Genomic DNA, 20,059 nt, shown 5'->3' with positions numbered 1-20,059 from the left:
CACTCATAAATTCTCTTTTTGCACACATTTCATTTACTTTTGCTGCGAGCAACTCTGTGTTGAATTCCATCTTTCAAAGCTTGGCATAACCGTGCCTTTTGAGGATTTGGCCTTTTATTTGGGCTTTGATTTTGATTACATCTCTTAGTAGGCTTAATGTTTTGCCCTTTTATTTTAAAGTTATTTTCGACATATATCTGATATGTTTAGTGAGATGGAGATATGTGAAAGCTTAGCCATTGGGATTTGTAGGCAGTAATTTCTATCTGTGTTCTTTCGATTGTGCTTATGTGGTTGCACATACCTAATGATGATTTTATCAATCCAGTCATATACCAGTGCTGCTTCATCAGGAAACGAAATGTTTACCTTGACCAGTCTTCACTACTGCTTCCACAAAATTTGTAAAGTTTCCAATCACATATTTTACATGCACTTGTCCCAGTTAATTTAGAGACTCAATGGCCATTTTATTTTTTTGTCCTTAAAACTTGCATACACTTACTGGTGATATTTTTACTTGTGTGACTGATTGCTGCTTGCTTTTTCTTTTCACCTGTGCACCTCACCCATTTCTGGATGTTAGATGAGAGGATGTTTAATAGAAGGAAGCAGTCCTTGTAACAGTATAACAGTTAATCTGCTTGGTAACATGCATGTTATGCCATTTTAAGTATACTTGCTGAATTGCATGGAATTTGAATTATTGGAAATTCACTGCAGCACTGATTCTAGAGTATGTGGTAAATTCTACAAAACAGTCTTGCAGTGAATCAGAAACCAGTATTATAATTAAAAGTTTCTTCCGGATTTTGTTTTTATTTTATTTATGACTTAAGTAGGAAATGTTCTGCTCCCTGGTGACTGGTTTCAGAAATTACCTGGATCTGAGGTACATAATATGTAAATAGTAATACACAAATATAAGTTAGGATGATACAAATTATACATGAAGACATGTACAAAAATCATAACAGTGTAAGTGAGAAAAAGAAAAATTAATTTTAGTTTTGATGAAGTATTTGTTATAAGATGCATATGGTAATGGATATTTACATTGTATGCATGTTACATATGGTAGCAACTGTTTATAGTATATATATGAGTTATTATCAGATTAGCTGAGATCAGGCAAACTGAGATATGCTATTAGTTGATGCTTCAGTGGAATGGCTTAATGGTGAGATAAAGATAAAGTCGAGAGACAAGAGGACAGGATATTAGCAAACCAGAGGTAGCTGAGGATGTGAAGTAAACTGCCATACATGACAAGGAAAGAGAACAACAGTGGACAGAAAATAAGGATAGCAGGCACGTATTCAGGCGAGGAAGTTATCACAGTTCAGAGGATAGAGATGCATGAAAATAAATGCTAGAACAGCATACCTGTGAGCTGTGGGGAATTAAGAATTATGTTATATTAACCAGATAACCCCTCTACACACAAGTATCTCTCTTCAGGAGTGAGCTGGGAGCACTGAGTTGCTCACAGTCAGACATCTAACCAAAGGAGCCTAAAGGAAATAAACTCAGGTGTAACAGCTTGTTACACCTCATAGCCTTAATTGTTTGCACTAAATTGCCAGACATTATATGGGCCAGGTCTGTGTCGATTTTTTTGAGCCCCTCTACATTGAAAAGTGGCTCAGTGAATACAGTGTATTGACTTCTCATGCAGCAAAAGTTGGGGATGGACTTTAACATGGACCTTATGTGAGGGTGGAGATTGATAATCCCTCGTTGTCACCATCTTCAGCTATTCAGTAGATCATTAGTGATTAGAAATATTTCACTGAGCAATAATTTGATGAATACCAGCTTGACATAGTACATGTTTTTCTGTGTGTTGTATCTTTTTGCTAATTCACATGATCTACTGCTGTTTTCTTCAAGCACCTAATGCAACATTGACTCGTTCTGTTCTAAAGATTCCACTTCTGCTGCAAGAAGTCTCTTAGGGACATTCTAGAAGTTAGAAGAGAATCTTAACTGCATTGGTGGTGCTGTGGTAGCGTTGTCGCCTCACAGTAAGACGTTGTCATGTTCGATTCTCAGCTAAAGCATCTTCTGTGTGGATACCTTCGTTGAAGGTTGTGCGTCAGGGCTGGCAACTCAGCATGTAAAAATCTACTGCCAATCATTAGCGGACCAGCGTTCCGCTGCGGCGACCCCTAACCGGGAAAAATCCGAAAGACACAGCAACTCTTTTGGTATTCCTTTGTGCTCTTTCATAACGTAATGTGGGGTTGAAGATCTTTTTCCATAAGTGGCCATTTTGTTTAGGGCCTACTACTACTAACTGCTGCCCCCACTGCATACGCTCACGTCAGAAACTTGTTCCATATTCAGAAACTGTGCTTTATAGCGTGGTGTTGCTGCTTTCTGAGCACATTAACAAGTGTTACATTCCTGTACAGTCTCACTTCGTTATGAATTTTGTACATCACTTTGTCATTCCAAACCATTAGATTTCCTTTATATTATGAATATCCACATCAGCTTTGTGTTATGAATCTTTATCTACTGCTTATCCACCTCATTCCAAAATTGTGCAAAACTAAAGTTTTTAATTATTACTGTATTGTGCATTTCTGTCACCATGTCATTCATGACACAGTTCATGTCATCATTGCCAAAGAGGTTTCACTACCATTTTGCAGAATCTGTGTAATGTGTGCCGCTGAATGCTTCATTTCATTCCGTCTCTTCTACCTCTTTACAAACCCTTGTTCTGCCCATAGTATCAGTACTCATCACTGCCACATCCAGCAGTTTTGTTTCAGCACTACAATTTTAAATTATATCAGTGCAGTGTTTTGAAATTTACATTGCTGCAGTATCCCAAATTTGTGTTGTCAGCTCATTGTTCAGACTTGTATCATCTTCATATTTCATATTCTCTGCATCTTGCAAGCATTCCAAAGTAGTTGTCCTCTACAGTCTGATAATGTCTTAGATACATTTTGCTATTCCTTTTCCATTGTAGTATGTGGCTTGCTTAAGGAGTTGCATTTTAGAAATGCAGTGTTGTATGTGAAACTTTGTCTATTTAGGATCTTTTCAGTGACTTGTGATTTATTTTTTATAAAGGAAGTTAAAAAGTTGTGTAGCATGAAAGTTTGGGTTGTGGCTCTCCCGATTCCTGATTTATTTTGTCCAACATTATACCAAAGATGCGTCTTTAAACAGGCTTACAAAGAAAGAACAAATTCTTGCATGTACTTGAATATTTTCACAAAGCAGTTGCTTGCACTGTCACTTGGTGCCACTATTGTAGCATATATTGGCCTTGGGAGCTCTTCATTCAGTCTAGTTTTGCTTATTATTAATTTGCTTTCTTCTTCAGAACATTATTGTGTCTTTTGGTCAATAGATGGCACTGCTGCAACTGAAACTGCTCAGAGAAGGTTACTTTTGAGTTACTTTGCAATACTTTTATTTTTGCTGAATTCTTAATGTGCCAGGTTCATTTTCTAGGAGTTCATAGACCATAATGGAATTCTTACAGTAGAAAAATGAAGCTGTTTAAGTGAGCAGCCAATCTAAGGTAACTGCTTAATGGCGAGACTGCCAAGTAGATAACTGGTAAAGGTTGTTGAAAGACTTTTCAGTTTATAGAGCCTTTTTTATAATTTGTAGCTCGTTTGCAATGTATATGTTAAAAGCTAAGATGCTAGTTCAGAGGTCTGTCTGTGCACCTCTGTTAGTAATTTTTGAGTTTTGAGAAAGACTAATTTAAAGGCTTTCCCATCTAAGAAGCATTGTGGCCCAGGTATCATGGAGAACATGCATGCAGTTTACTGTGCATAGTATTTACTGTAGCTAATACTGCCCTTCCTACTTCCCATCAGAATTATTTATTTCTCACATATAATGGTGTTTTCAATTCCATACTTAATTTACAATGCAGATTGTTTACTGTTTGTGTGCATATAAAGGTGTATGTGCATACCTATATGATTTAACAATTTTTTTTGGGGTGGGGGGCAAATATTACATAAACAATTAATGTCCTCACAGTACCACACTAGAAATGTTTGCTAGGATTTGCACCATTTTGTAACCGACAGAACCGCTTGTTTTCTTCAAGAAACTATACTACATCTAGACTATTGCTGTTTTCTGTGTAGTATATTTAATTAATATTATTCCTGAAGTATTTGAAAACTACTGTATTGTCAAATATAACATTTGCATCTTTTATGACTAATGTAGAAATTCAGACTTTGTCCTGCATTCTTGGCAAGGTCATGGCTGAAAAGGGAATTTGGAGCAGCTCACCTAACGCAGTTAAATCAAAATAAATATGTGAGGGCATGTTTGTAGTGAAATATTGACCCAAGCAGTACATGGTAGTCCCTGAATAATTCTGTGCCATTTATTGGACTGAAGTGTTTTGACAGAACTACTGTACAGTGATGATTAACTGTATAAATACCTGTTTCTCTCAAGTTGCCACCCAAGTTTTGATTAACAGTGCTAGTTTATTTTTGATAGTGGTGGTGATAATAAATGGTTCCTTCTTCCTTTCAGCTCCATCGACAAAGGAAAGAGTTACAGACAGATCATGAGAGAGGCCTTCGGGAAGTGCAGGATACAATAAGACGAGTTAAGGAGGACTGTGCTCATCAGCTAGAGTTAGAGAGGTCAAAAATCAAACAATTGGAGGAGGAGAAAGGCCGTATGCAGCAACAGGTCTGTGATTTTAAGAAGCAGAAGGTGCAGGTCAAATGTCAGAAATTTGTGTTATTGTTTTGTTAATAAAATTGTTATTGTATTCAATATAATCATACCTCATTTCAGCATCCAAGTATACATTTTTGTGCATCATCTTTCCAAGAACAGTATACTGTTTTCCTCCTTTCTTGCCTTCTAATATTTTGCATACAGACAGGCTAGGATCCAGCACTAATAGTGGACGACTGCTATAGTAAGTCTGCTCTCATCAGCATCATCAGAAATCTGTACTACAGTTAATTATTAACATAATGAAAGATTATACACTAATAAATGTGCGCTGTTGCCTAGCTGCATGGCATTTTATAAAACATAATTATCTTACATTTTTTTTTCTTTTTAGAAGTTCTTGTACCTATTTAAGAATATGCCATTTTAATTTATCTGTTCTAGATGTAGTTATCATTGAAAAAAGGAACAATTTGTGTCAGAGTGTGAAGAAAATTAGATGTCGATAACTTTGTAATTCATTCCTACCCACACTTATACTCTAAACTTCATGAATTGTCTGTTTAAGATTGTGGTTGAAGCATATACACCTTTTTGTATTACATTTTCTCCCTTCTGCCTGCTGTGCTTCAACCCTTGTGTGATCTGTCAGTCCATTTGTTCCCATCACACTCATCCTTCCATGACTGGATACTCCAACACCCAAGCCACTAATCAATCTGTGGTCATCTGAGTCACAGCTAGGCTTCACTTCTCTGTGCTACAAAACCATTTGAAGCCTCTACACATTTTGACAGCTTAAAGGTAAGTCTCACACTGTTTGTGATCTTCACATCAACAGCTTTAACTTGAGGTTTAGCTGTCTAATTGTTGGGTAGGAGTCTAACTTTGGACCTTGCCACATTTATTGTGTACTGTGATTTACATTAGAAATAATCTTCATTTAGTTGTCCACCACTTTATACTTCTCAGCTGCTATAATTTAAATGTAATAGCATGTTTTTTTTCACTCACATTTAAAGTTACTTTTCCCAAACTTTCTTTATAAAATAGGACTGTTTAAAGGTATAAACATAATAACTGAACTGAACCAGTATAGAAAAACTCTCTTTCACTAGGCATACATTTTTTCAAAATGAAGATCTTCAGTTAGAGAACAATGAGAAAGGAGTAATGTTTATATTCCCCCCCTCCTCACTGCCCAGTGTCTCTACTGCTTGCACCCAGTCATCCCATTTGTTCTTAGTGGACAGGAGCCAGGTATCCTTGGGCTTTGCCAAATGAATTATGGCCCATTCCTTCCTGTTCAAGAAGCCCTGTCATCTTATCCATTCCATTAGTAGTGAGACTTGGATGGTAAGGAACAGGACAGCTATCTAATCCTTAAGTGTGATCTATCCCCTAAGCTGTCTGGAAATTCAGTGTGGCTACTCAGTCAGGGGAGGAGGTGTGCATCTTCCCACACGCATACAGCTCTCTTATTTCCAGACTTGGCAGGGAAGTCTGTGCCTGATGCAGTGATAGCCAGCATGGCCACCACCAGGCTGATAACACACATCTTGGCAACCTTTCTCCACCTGATTATGACTGAGCTGGTATCAGTTGCTCAAGCTTTCTTCTCATGTAGGTCACAGACTCTCCCTTGCCTCTAACTGAACATGGGCCATCTGTTGGTATCCATCTCACTATGTCACAGGGCTGACCTGTGTTAGGATTTTTGAAGGTCTCCGTTAAGATTTTTAATCATCAGAGTTTGAGAGGTATGCACCACCTGGCTAATACAATCTCTGCCACTGACATGTTTGCCATAGGGAGTTGATGAAGCTACTATAAGAAACACCTGTTGGTATTTCAAACTATTCTGATTAAGAAATTTCACTACAAGGCAATCCTGATGCCTACTGATCTGCCACAGCTTTGGTGACATTCTTTTGCAGACTGTATTGTATCCTTTTATGTAATCTCAGATTGCCATCTCCTTTCTGATGGCCTGATTGACCAGAATGAAGTAATTTGGTGAGGTGAATTTCATTTTATTTTTGCACCAAATATTTATTTTTCTGCTATTCCAAGGAATGCATTATTTGCAATCTTATGAGAAGAGGCTATAACGGTAAAAGCTTAACCATAAACCCAATATAGTAATCCTAGGAGACTCCATTGTGAGACGCACAGATGTGCCCACCAGGCTGGAAAAGGAGAAAGTCACAGTAAGTTGTTTGTCAGGTGCCAAAATCTGCCACATCACCCATGCACTGAAGTCACTCAACAAGTTCTCCTATGACTCTGTCATAGTACATGTTGGAGTGAATGACTTGAGACATACCTCTCTGGACTATATGAAGAGAGACATGATCGAGCTCACCAAATGTGTTCCAGGCAGGTATGTCACTAGCCTTAAGCAACATTCTGACGTAATTGACTTTAACAATTGGCTTAGTTTCTGGTGTAAAACCACAACTAAGTTTGTCTAGTGGCGCTTTTTCAGTAGTTTAGTTTATGTTGTCATTACAGACCACGATGCTTTGCTAGAGATGGCCTGCAACTGTCTCTCTTGGGCTTCAGTGTCCTGGTAATTGCTCTTGCCTCCCCCATAGTGCCTTTTTTGGCAATCTCTTGAGGTAAAAACTACCTACATGAGAATTTCATCTAAATACAATTTAAAGGTCATGCGGCTGAATGCTAGGGGTCTCAACATGAAACTGCAGTCATTGCAAGCATTCTTAATCCTGGAAGATGCTGACATTTGTGCAGTCACAGAAACCTGGTTCAAAGCTGCGGAGTGCACCCCAACCTTAGCTGGTTACTCATCCTATCTACATACAGACCCCAAACTGAGGGCAGCAAAGCCAAATGAGGTGGTGTTTCAATATATATTAAAGATGTACACACCTCCAGACTAGTCAAACAGTATGACGCACAGGAGACACTCCAGATGCAGTTAATGGTTGACAAGACCCCTATTCAATTCATAGTTAGCTGCAGGTCCCCAGTGTTGACTCAGGATGCCCATGATGCCTCTCTAAACCTCTTCAAATCTATCAAGATTCAACCCTATACCCTGATCCTGGGCGATTTTAACTACCCAACCATTGATTGGAAGAACTACTCGAGCCAGAACACAAATGCTCAAATATTCCATGACTTTGTCAGTGCCAATGCCTTAGAACAGCTGGTTGACACCACCAAAAGAGATGACAACATCTTGGACTTGGTACTAACCAACACAGGAAACCACTGTAGCATGCCCACATTGTCATCATCCCTGGTAAGATCAGACCATAAAGTGGTCACCTTTGAAATCACCATCTCCTGTAACCCCCCCCCCCCCCCAGCTAGGGTTAAACAAAAAACTTCTCCAGAGCTGATTACAGCCTCCTGAGGGAAGGTCCAAATAGCTTTACAGCCCCCTCCCCAACATTAGGAACTGGCAGTAAAGTCCAAACGTACAGCAAAGTATTCTACAACCATTTATGTAAATGCATGGATTCAGGAATACCTGTCAGGACAACATCCTCCTCCTCAATTAAGAGTAAACCTGTCTGGTGAGCATCGGCTATAAATAAACTCTACAACAAAAGGAAAAAAAATTGTTGTCCTAGACCAAGAAGGAATGGATGCCAAATTGGAAGCAATCTCTCTTTGGCCTAAACAGACAAATAAGGGTATTAGTGAAGTCCTCCAAAGCTAACTTTGAGTTCATATTGGCCACATCTACTAAAGGCAGTCATAAGGCCTTCTTCACACGTCTGAAATCTAAGGGGAAACAGCCATATCTACTCAGAACTGATGGTCAAGGATACCACGTACACAAGTGCCATGGATATAGCCAATCTACTGGCAGACGGGTTCAGTGAAAACTTTGCCCCTCTGTCCCCCCCCATCAGTAAGCAGGATATCCCCAGCATCTGCCCACCACCCCTGATCTCTAGGGAACAAGTCATTATCACCCTCTTAAAGGCTAGAAACACAGCTTCCATAGGACCCGATAACATCACAGGCTGCATCCTACATCAACTCAGCGAAGGAACTCGCAGCACCACTAGGCACACCCTATACAACCTAAGCCTGAGTATCTGGTTCATCCCAGATGATTTGAGGACAGCCACCGTCATCCCTTTTCACAAAGGTGGAGCATCCATTGATCCAGGCAATTATAGACCCATCAGCCTAACTAGCCTGATTTGCAAGGCCATGGAATGCTTTATCATGGACCACATTAACAAGGGCATCGTCATCCTCTAAACGCTTGATCCCACACAGTTTGGTTTTGTCAAGGGGAGGTCATGCCTGTTAAATATGGTAGACGACTTTGAGTCAGTCACCATAGTCATGGATGAGGGAAGATGGTGCACTCCACCTAACTTAACCTGGCCAAGGCCTTCGGCACTATTCCCCACTCAGGCATAATAGATAAACTACCACAGCTTTGCGTAAATCCGTATGTGACCAGATGGGTAGCTAATTGGCTCACTGATAGAACTCAGTCAGTCGGAATAGGGGAAGCTACCTCAAGTAGTAGAGATGTAATGAGCAGTGTACCCTAGGGATCAGTCTTGGGGCCCCTGCTGTTTGGGACATACTTCTCTGAGGTGCAAGCCAAAACCAGAGGTCTATGGCTGTCCAGGTTTGCAAATGACTGCAAGCTGAGTGCTGTCATCAACTCTCCCTAGTGATGTAGACTTACTACAAATGGGTCTTACCCAGACAAATGACTGGTGCCAGAAACACGGCTTCAAACCAAATGGCAAAAAATGCATCATCATCCCCTTTGGGGAGAGTGACGTCTCCTCAGATTATCACATTAATAACATCCTAAGCATGCGAGCACTTGTGAAGGACCTGGGCACCCAAGTTGAGAGCAGTCTGACTTTTGACCACCATGTTGCCTCCATTGTAAGGAGAGTTTCTACGTGGCTCACCTCATTAGTAAGGGTATTTTTTCCAGGAACAAGGAAGTCATAACTTCCCTGTATTCCACTGTCATCAGGCCCATCTTCAAGTTTATTGCCCCTTTCGGCATGTACCTCACGAACTACATGCAGCAGCTGAAGAGACCACAGAGGTTCCTGACCAGGAAAATCCAGAGCTCAAAAAAATCTGTGTTATACAGGCTAAAAGACCTGTCCCTCTACTCCATCTCATACAGACTCCTCAGAAGTGATCTATGTCTGGCATACAGATCATTCTCTGACCTCACCTTGATGAAATCACTGCATATCCGCAAGACAAACTCCACTCACGTGACCTGCATGCAAAACCTCAACTTGGTCTGTGACATCAATAGGACTTGCTGGCAGGACAGATTTGTCTCCCTGAGACTCCCCCCATTGTGGAATAGACTCCTTCTCCAAGTCAAGCAGAGTACTTCATTACACTTCTTTAAGAAAAACTTGGATGACTGGATGTGAGATAGAAAATACACCCCAGGGATTCCACCTGTGTCCCTGCTGGACAGGGGCATCAGGTGTTGAGTTGTGGGAACATGGGCTAATTTATTGGCTAGGCTTATGAGGGCCTTAGGGCCAGTAGCCTAGTAACTTGCTGTGATCCTAAAGGAAAGTTTGCCTTTTCTGGTGGTATTTATAAAATCAGACCCCCCCTGTTTTTTGAGGATGGCCCATCAAATCCGCTTCTGTAGCCCAGTTGTAAGACATCATTGTCACTGTCTTTATTTGGAGCTTTTCTGTGATTCACACCAGGTGATGCTCCTCTGTTCCTCAGTCTTTCAGAACACCACCATTGCTGATAGGAAACCATCTTTCTTCAAGCCATTGAAACCATCTTTCTTCAAGCCATTGATTACAAAAGTGCTTAATAAATGTACCTAGTAGTTTCTTTGCTGGGTTTTCCATATGAAGTGGACTGATAAACCTTTTTTAGGTACTGTCTTAGCATTGGTTCATCACATTGTTTCTTTAGGTCCCTGAATCATTTAGGGAAAGTTATGATTTTTCCAGATTTTCTGTCTCACAGTAGTTTGGCACTGCTTTCCATGATCATTCGTATATACTCTTCTAGAGCCTACAGAGAAGTATTCTTTGGATGTCTTGCCTTTTTGGCAGCTCATCTGTTGCATATTAAAATGTGACTTTAACAAACAGTAATACTGCTTGTATAGTGGAGGTTGGCATTATGTGTTTTACTACTTTACCTGGCTGAGTCTGCAGTGATTCAGTACGAGCATGACTTTGAGTTTTGGGTGATTCATTTTGTGGTTTTATGATCAAGTTGCTGAGGATGCAATAGGATGTGAATTGCCCAGGCAAGGTAAGACCTAAGTATAATGCTATTGACTTCCCAAAAAACAGTTCTTTGAAAATCAAAATCTAAACCCCCTGTAGTTGAAGTACTGAATATTGTGAAGGGGAAAAAAATAACTGGCGGTGGGAACTTTAGTAAAGGGGAAGATCAAGCTACATAGAAATATATGGGATTTTTGTGAATATTGCACTCAGGAAAATGCTTGGATGGAGAAGTAAGGTTTAAGAAAAGTTAGGAATTGAGCCATTTCTAGTAATGTTGGAGTAAATATTTTTTTTGTCCAAACACCTTTATTGAATTATCACTTGCAACATACACAGATTTACATTCATAAAAAGTAATCAAACTATATTAACATAAACATTATACTTCACATATATTGCTATACATCATATAACCTAAGCTTTATGTTTTTTAGGGGTCTACTTCACATGGTCGACAATTCATTTGGTCGACAAGTCATTTGATCGACAAGCAGTTTAATGTGGAGGGCTTCACCCCTCACACCCCACCTTACTATATATAACAACTCCAGGGAAGCACAACACTGGGGAGGGGGGCAAATCTGCCTGTCGATCAAATGAATTGTCGACCAAATAAAAGTCGATCAAATGAATTGTCGACCATCTCAGGTAGACCCGTTTTTTAGACAAGAAACATAATCATTAAATCCTCACTTACTACATAGGCAATCATACATTTATATAAATTAAAACAAACTACACAGACACAATCCTATTCACAAGCATTTTACATCACAAACCATACTGACACACACCCAGTTGCAGACATTATACATCACTTATCTACCCAATATTTCTCACTCAAACATTACATAGTTCATTTATGTCCTGCTGCCTTTTAGACCTCATTCCTCCCTTGTATGTATTGTTCCCACCATTCCCATTTTTTTCCTATGTAGTTTGCTCCTACCCTTTTCTAAATATCTCAATTCCAGTTGTTTTATCTCTGTTATTATATTCACTACTTCCAGTATAGTTGGTTTAGATTTTGATTTCAATTTTCTACTAATTGCTTTTTTGGCAGCCACCATTATTAGACACAGCAAGGCCTTACCATGTCTAGGCAATTCTGATTCTGTATCATAGCTCAAAAAAATTATCTCCCTCGTCAAACCAATATGCCTACCCAGCATCTCTGACAGTGCATCCCACAGGGAATCCTTAAAGTCTGCCAACTCATCGCACTCCCAGAAAATATGTTGCCAGTTACCTCTTTCCTCCACTTCACTCTTCCAACATTTACTGTCTACCTGAGGGAGCATTCTCTGGAGTCTACTTGGGGTATAAAACATATCTGTGTAAATATTTCCAGGCAAAAATCCAGAATCTTCTAGATTTTGTTGCATATTTGGGAGACATGCATATATCCTCCCATTGTTTCTTTGTGAATTGCTTATTCAGTCTCTCTTCCCAATCCTTTCTAACCTCCTCTGATTGATTCTTATAGTTATCATGCAATATTATATATGCTCTACTAATTATTCATTTTTTAATGGTAGCTTCTGTTCTAAGTTCTTTTAAAAACTCTCAGTGCTGGTCTTTTGTTTAGGACCCCCCTTATTTCTTTCTCTTCAACTGTACTCTGATATCAATCCCTGCTAGAAAAGGTAATATCTAACCTGCAATCCAAATAAATTCTTGGCGTCTTCACATTCTCATCTTTCCTTCTCTAGTTATTTGCTCCCAGTACCTTGGTTCCTTTGCCAGTTTTCTATTATTCCAGCCCCCTCTTGCCTATTGTCTGTATCACTAATTGATTATAATCCTATCAGCAGAATCTCCTTTCTCCATTTCCGTCTTGGTTTAGTTCTTAGAGTAGATTTTGCTACTTTATGGATATAATATTCTGCATGATTATTGTTATTCTCCTTAAAGGCCTGCATCCAAAATCCCAGTCTTTCCTTGTTTCTTGAGCTTCTCCCATGTTTCATCATCATCCCTTTCCACTTTGAATTATAATTTTCTGCTTTTGCTATGTGTAGGAGTCTCAACTGTGTAGCTCTGAAATACCCCTTCAAATTGGGTAATCCCAGTCCACCTTGTTCTACTGGAAGAATCAGCTTATCCCACTCGACTCTTGCCGTCTTCCTCTCCCAGATAAAGTCCTCCAGCTCTTTATTAATTGCTACCCACAGCTTCTCTGGTTGATAAAAATATGCCTGACCTATGTATAAGACTACAGGGACTAAAAACATTTTAACTGCTTGTATCTTACAATCCATATAGCAAAGCTTTCTTTTTCTCAATTTTTGTATTATCTTTTGTTTAGTCTCTTCTCATATAGGTTCATAGGTTCGTACTAGGCTATCTGCCCTAGGGCATTTATAAGCCTAGCCAGAGTGTGTGTGGCTTTCACCACCCCTTAGGATGAGAATACTGCGCCCTTTTAGGGTTTAGTTTACTGTGCCTCTGTCTAGTAGTGACACAGAGATGACCCCCGGGGTAAACCTACGATCTCCCATCCACTCGTCAAGATTTCTCTTGAATAGAGTCAGTGAGGGGCTCTGCCTAACATGGACTGGGATTCTGTTCCAGAGTGTAGGGAGCCTCTGGGTTATGAATCTGTCCCTCCAGCACGTCCTATTTATTTCTGTGTTGAGGTTTAAGTCTCTTGCTCTCGTGGCTCTGATGGATTTGGATTTTCTGAGGTGGAGCATGTCCATTAATTCCGGATTGGACATGGCCTTGTATGTCAGGGCACAGATCACCTCTGAGTAGGCGGTATGCGACTGAATAGAGCTGGAGTTTTTTCAGTCGGGCAGCATATGACATATGTTTAAGACCCTTTATCCTCTTGGTGAGGAACTTTTGGGGTCTTTCCAACTGCTGCAAGTGTCGGGTGAGATACATCCCAAATGGGGCATTGTACTCAATTATTGGCCTGATAAGAGAAGAGTACAGGGGCACAATGACCTCTCTTGATCTAAATGTGAAACCCTTCATGATAAGGTGGGCAATATAGAAGGTCTTCCTAACCACTTTGGCAATGTGAGTGTCAAATGAAAGGTTACTGTCAACCCGGGTCCCTAGGTCCCTGATTACCTCTTCCGTACTTAATGGATTACCACCTATGTGGTAATTTGTGGGTACCTTGTTTTTCCCAAAGGGTATGACTATACATTTTTTGGCGTTCAGCTTAAGGCCATGGCTCTGGCACCAATTATCCGTTTCTATGAGGCCTCTCTGAAGGATGTTTGTGTCCGCTGGAGTATCAATTATGGTGTCCAGTTTGCAGTCATCTGCGAACTTTGTCAGCCACAATCCTCCTATGTTTGCCTGTACCTCGGAAAAATAAATGCCGAATAAGAGGGGTCCCAGGACTGAGCCCTGTGGGACACCGCTTGTGACTGGCTTAGAGTCTGACATAGCTCCAGCAACTCTGACCCTGTGGGTTCTGTCCTTGAGCCAGTTTGCAGCCCATCTTGTGACATGTGGGTTTATATTTAAGCTGGTGAGTTTGTCTATGATGCCCGAGTGGGGTATTGTGTCAAAGGCTTTTGCAAGGTCAAGGTAGGCTGTGTGAACTGCTTTACCCTCATCAATGGCCTTAGTGACTGTTTCAAAAAAGTCGACCAAGTTCAAAAGGCAGGATCTGCCCTTGACAAAGCCAAATTGGGTAGGATCCAATGTCTGTAGGTCCCCAATGTCTTTGTTTATGAGTTCCATAATGATCCTCTCCATAGCTTTGCAGACCAGGCTCGTCAAGCTTATGGAGCGGTAATTTCCAGGGTCCGTAGAAGCACCGCCTTTGTGAAGTGGGACCACTGTTGCCGTACGCCACTCTTTGGGTATGTATCCTGTAGTAAGGCTAAGATTAAACAGCAGCCTTATGTGTGGGTTTAGTTCCTCTTGGAGTTTATGTAGCACACAGCCCAGGACACCGTCCGGTCCCATTGATGCTGTGTTTTTAGCTTTAGAGAGGGCGGCTCTCACCTGGGCATCTGAGATGTTGGGGAGGCTACACTCTGTTGGGGGGGGGGGGGGAGAAATTTGCACTGAACCTGTCTGCCAGAATGTTGGCAATGTCAGTGGGTTCAGTGTATTTTGTGTCATTTTGGACTAACTCTGAGCATATCTGGGAGTTTCCACCCAGGTTTCTAACATAGCTAAAGAAGGCCTTGTGATTGTCTTTTGCGATTTTTCTCTCAAAGTTTGCCTTGGATGATTTTATGAGTGATCGTAGTTTTTTGCTAGTACTGATCAGAGATGCCTTCCCTTTTAGGGATTTTGCTCTGTCATGTAGTAGCTTCCTCCTCCTGTTGTAAAGTTTGTTTATGGCTGGGGTCCACCAGACCGGGCGCCTGCCTTTGGGGGAATGGGTCTTGGTTTTATTTGGGATTGCATGATCCATGCATTCTTGAAGGTGCCCGTAGAAGGCATTTGCAAAGGATTCAGCAGTGTGGGTTGTGGTTTCCACTGGCCCAGGGGCCTTGAAGGATACCACTTCAGTCTTAAGAAGTGTGAAGTTAGCGTTTGAGAAGTTCCTCACTGTGGTCTTTTGTGCAGGGGGTGGGGGCGGGATGTGGATTTCCAGTGAGATTAATTTATGGTCTGATCTTACCAAAGAGGGATATACTTCCGGTGTGGAGCATTTTGTCCCCATGTTTGTGATGATCAGGTCTAGTATATTGTCTCCTCTTGTGGGAATGGTGACTAGTTGTTCCATTGCATTTGAGTTTATGAATTCTAGGAACCTTTGGGCTAGGGTGTTGGGGCTTGAGTAATGTTCCCAGTCTATGTTTGGGTAGTTGAAGTCTCCCAAAATGATGGTATTTGGAGAGACATTCATACTCTCCAGTGTCTTCAGGAAGGCTGTGTGGGGTTCCCGAGTTTGAGAGGGTGGTCTGTAGCATGCTACAAAACTGTAAGGCAATTTTGCCTATGGTTAGTTGCACCTGGATGGTCTCTGATGCTTCGTGCGTTGCCACTAACCTGGAGGTGTGGGTATCTTTGATGAATATGGATACTCCCCCTCCTTTTGTGGTTCGGTCCAAGTTTTGGGGCCGGAAAGCATGATATGAGGTAAATCCTGATAGTGCTGGGGTGCTCTCAGGAGCCTTGAACCAGGTTTCAGTCACTGCACAGACATCAATGTTCTCCATACTGAGGAGGGCTTCGAGGGCGTGCATCTTGAGGTTTAGACTTCTGACACTGAGCAGCATTACCCTTAGTTTTTTTCCACTTGTGTTTTCTAGGGAGGTAGGTTTGTCATTTGAGCCTTGCCTAAAAAAGGCACTATGGGGGTGGCAAGAGCCTTGGCCAATATCCGGAAGAATATATGCTTTGACAAACTAGAATCATTTTTAATCCATACTCCTAAATATTTCATGTCCCTATAAATGTGGGTACTCCTGAACCAGTCCATGTATGGGTACTTACTTTGCCACTATTGCCTTTATTTTAGCTTCATTAATTTTTTATCCCAAAAAGATCTGAAACTGTCTCAAAATGTTCCATAACAATGTGATGTCTTTTTCTGGTTTTGTCAAGTATAAAATAATATCATCTGTAAATAAAGCCAGCTATTCTTGACTACCATACCAGTTATATCCTTGAATTTCTGAGTCCCTTATTTTCTTTGCCAGTGGTTCTAAGTATAATATAAATAATAGAGTGGAAAGAGGACACCCTTGCCTGGTTCCTCTGCTCAAGAAGGAATTATCAGAGAGGACCCCACCCACATTAATTTTCACCTCCAATCCCTCATATATTCTTCTAATCAATCTTATAATTTTTCAGGAAATGCAAATGCTTCCATTGCCCTGCTCATAAAATCTCAGCTTACTCTGTCAAATGCTTTCTCTGCATCAAGACCCACCAAGAACAATTATATTTTCTTACATTCTGCTTCCCTCTCGATCATTAGTGTTATGTTAATGTCAAATGTTTGCCTCCCCTCCACAAAACCACATTAATCCATACCTATCAGTTTTGGCATACTTTTGCAATTTTTTTAGCCATTATAGACATGAACACTTAATAATCATAGTTTAGTATTGAAATGGGCCTGTATGAAGCTGGATCTGATGGATCCTTGCCCTCTTTAGGTGTTACAGTTGCCACTGCTTTTTTCCAGGACTGTGGTACTTCTCCTCCTCTTAAGATATTGTTGAACAAAACCATCCAGATTTTTATCAGTTTTTCCTCCTAGCTTCCAAATTTCCACAGGAATGCCATCTATTCCCGGGGACTTCCCTGTAGATTGGCTATACATCACAATTTTTATCTCATCTCCTCCTATCCTAACTGTTAGTAATTGAGCTCATCTGCCTCTAACCTTGGTGTAATTATTTCTTTCATAAACATTTCCATTTGTATCTTTTCCTGATTTTCATTTTTCTCTGCTTTATAAAGACTCATAGAATTTCCAAAATATTTCTAATACCTCTACAGGATCTGTTGTTACCCGCTTTAAGTTTAGCAACAGCCCTTTCTAGTTTCTGTTGCCTAAGTTGTGCTAAAAGTTTTTGTTCTCTAGTGTTGTTATAAAAAAAAAAAAACAGTTGCTTAACAGCAATCTTTCTAAGCTTGTGCATATTATCGAGGTAATCCCTTATTTTCTGCCTAGCATTCTGCAGTTGATTTTCTTCATGTTCTGTGAGATTCCCCTCATTCTGCAATACTTTCACATTTGTTAGTCCCTCTAAATAATTCTTGTTACTTGTGAATCATAGCTCCCTTTCTTTTATTTCCATCCTATTTTTAAACTCCCCCTTAATTTTATCACACTCCCTAGCTATATTTTCAGAATAAATTTCTATCCTAACAGCTCCTGAATATTCTCCACTACTCATTCCTTAAATTCCTCTTTTGAACAGATAAGTGGGAATGTGGCACTGTCTCATTTTTATTTCATTACCCTGTGCTTTTATTTTAGCTATTATTGATGCTTTATCTGAAATAGCTATTGGGTTGGTATCAGGACCTTCATTTAAATGCTCATGTTCCTGTGAAATGTAAATTCTGTCTAGCCTAGCCCAATTTTTATTTCTTTTGGAGTAACATATAAATTCACTCCAAACTCCTGTTACTGAATTCACATCTTCCATGTCAAATGTTTTCATAAAATTCTTCAAAGGTCTACCCTCCTTTGTTATATTTTCCCTTCACCCCCCCAACACATCTTCACTGCTGCAAATCAAGTTCCATTCACCACCAATAAGTAATATTCCTTGCTGAATAATGATTATTTCTTCCAGAATTTTCTTATGCTCCGTTGCAGCAATTTTAGGTGAATGTAAATACATGCCAGTGTAATTCTCCTCCCTTGCCAGTAGCCCCTTAGCACTACAAATCCGCCATTATCTCTTTTTATTGTCCATCACTGTTGGAGCTCCTCTTGCAATTAATATATGTACTCTTCTTTTCCTTTGTCCCAAGTATTCCACTGAATTAACCATCCTGAAAACCTTTATTTATCAACATGTTCAATTCTTTCTAAGTGTGACTCCTGTAACATAGCTATTTGCACTCTACAGTTTTTAATATAGTTCACTAATCTTTCTAGTTTTTATCTGTGAGGCCATTTAATATTTAAAAGACATTAATCATCATTGTATTAAAAAGTTATTATTCCCACTTTTTATGTGTAACACCTTTTTTTGTTAAATGTTTAGTTCCAGCTTTTGTGTTACATTCATACACTGTTTGGCAGGTTGAACTTTTATACAGTTTCTTATCATATACATTTGAGCCTATGTCATAACAATTTTTGTTTTATTGAAAGTCCTAAAAACCCATCCCAAGTACCCATTTAAAACCTAACTTAATACTAGCACACAAAACTATGTACACTTTCAAATATTGAAGTTTTACCCTCGTAATAGGAACAAAAGTCCCAAACTGGCAGCCACACTCACATACTTGAGTTAACCTAAAAGAAAGGTCATCCATGCAAAGATGCATGGTGCAGCCTGTACTGCTACTAAGTGCTGATTGGTTTTGTCATATATTTATAGCTCTCCCAGCTGGGAAACCCCCTGAATGTTTTTAGAGAACATTAACTACTTTGGGAAAACCCCTGACTGCTTTCAGAGAACATTACCTCTTAGCCTGTTTCTCTTTTCTTTTCCCTCAGCCAATCACTCTCCATCAGACTGCAACCAGTTTGTCTTTATCAGATTGTCTCCATGGAAACATGAAGACCAGCTGCAGAAGTGTTACTGAGGTTACATGTATTTGCTAGAAAAAAGTCTGGTAATATTCAATGTTCTTTTTCATCTATTAGCTCTGTCTTAAAAGTTGTTAATAAATCTGTCTAAGGTCTTTAATCTGGTCATTTCCCCATGCAAAATGAGAAAAAGCACACTAATTTTTCTTTTGTCATGCTTTTTAATGAGGCTTTTTTATACATTTGAAGTGCCTAAATTTCTTAAAACTGAACAAGAAGAGAAAGAGAAGGGAGAAAGAAAAGGAAAAAAAAAACGCACCCATTTACAATCCACATTTCACTTGAAAATAACTGAAAAAGACTTTACTGTATGGCATGTAAAGAATACCACATGCCACAAAATTGGTACTATTTAAGAAAAAAATCTTTACTTACAGTTAACTTTTTCCCTCCTCTTGCCCCCCCAATGCACTTTTCCGAACATTAATGACATGAAGTGGGGCATATGCTTTAGAGTCCCCCCAAGTCCAGCAGTCTCTGAAAAAGTCCAGTATTTCCAGGTTTTCTTGTTCTGTCATATTTCACAACTATAATTATTGCTTTGTAATCCCATATTAAGTTACTGGTTTTATTACTGTTCCTCTCTGAAATCCTGTCTCTGCTTCATTTCCAATGTACTCTGGATTCTTCTAGTCAACTCTTGTGCTCCCTTCCTTCTCTCCAACATTTTCTGTTGAAAGTTTTGAAAAGGTTTCATAGGTACAGTCCCTCTGTGATCTTTATTACCAGAAGAACAAGAAGCAGAATCTCCTTCTGTTTCACAGCTTACTTTTTGTTGGGCAAACTTCTGTATTTCCTCCTTAGCATGTACTTCATCAAAAAATTATTTTGTCCCTCCAGGGAAGAATACCTTGAAGGCAGCTGGGTGCAGCAGTTTAAATCTCACAACTGCATATTGACATTTCCTGAATAGTGG

The 20,059-nt window shown here is 39.8% G+C and overlaps 1 protein-coding gene across 1 annotated transcript in view; it reads left to right on the top strand.

Moving 5' to 3' along the window:
* The window catches only part of CEP120 (centrosomal protein 120), a 1,674,147-nt gene that overhangs the window by 976,099 nt on the left and 677,989 nt on the right, over positions 1-20,059 (top strand). Inside the window, exon 16 of the mRNA XM_044060765.1 lies at positions 4,534-4,695. Coding sequence (XP_043916700.1) covers positions 4,534-4,695 — 162 coding nt within the window. The remainder of the gene's footprint in view (positions 1-4,533; positions 4,696-20,059) is intronic.

The sequence above is a fragment of the Protopterus annectens genome, chromosome 2.part0 (assembly GCF_019279795.1).
Source record: "Protopterus annectens isolate FY-2018-M chromosome 2.part0, PAN1.0, whole genome shotgun sequence".
Classification (NCBI taxonomy): Eukaryota; Metazoa; Chordata; order Ceratodontiformes; family Protopteridae; genus Protopterus; species Protopterus annectens.
The sequence above is the reverse complement of the archived record's forward strand: the minus strand, read 5'-3'. Positions and strand labels throughout refer to the sequence as shown.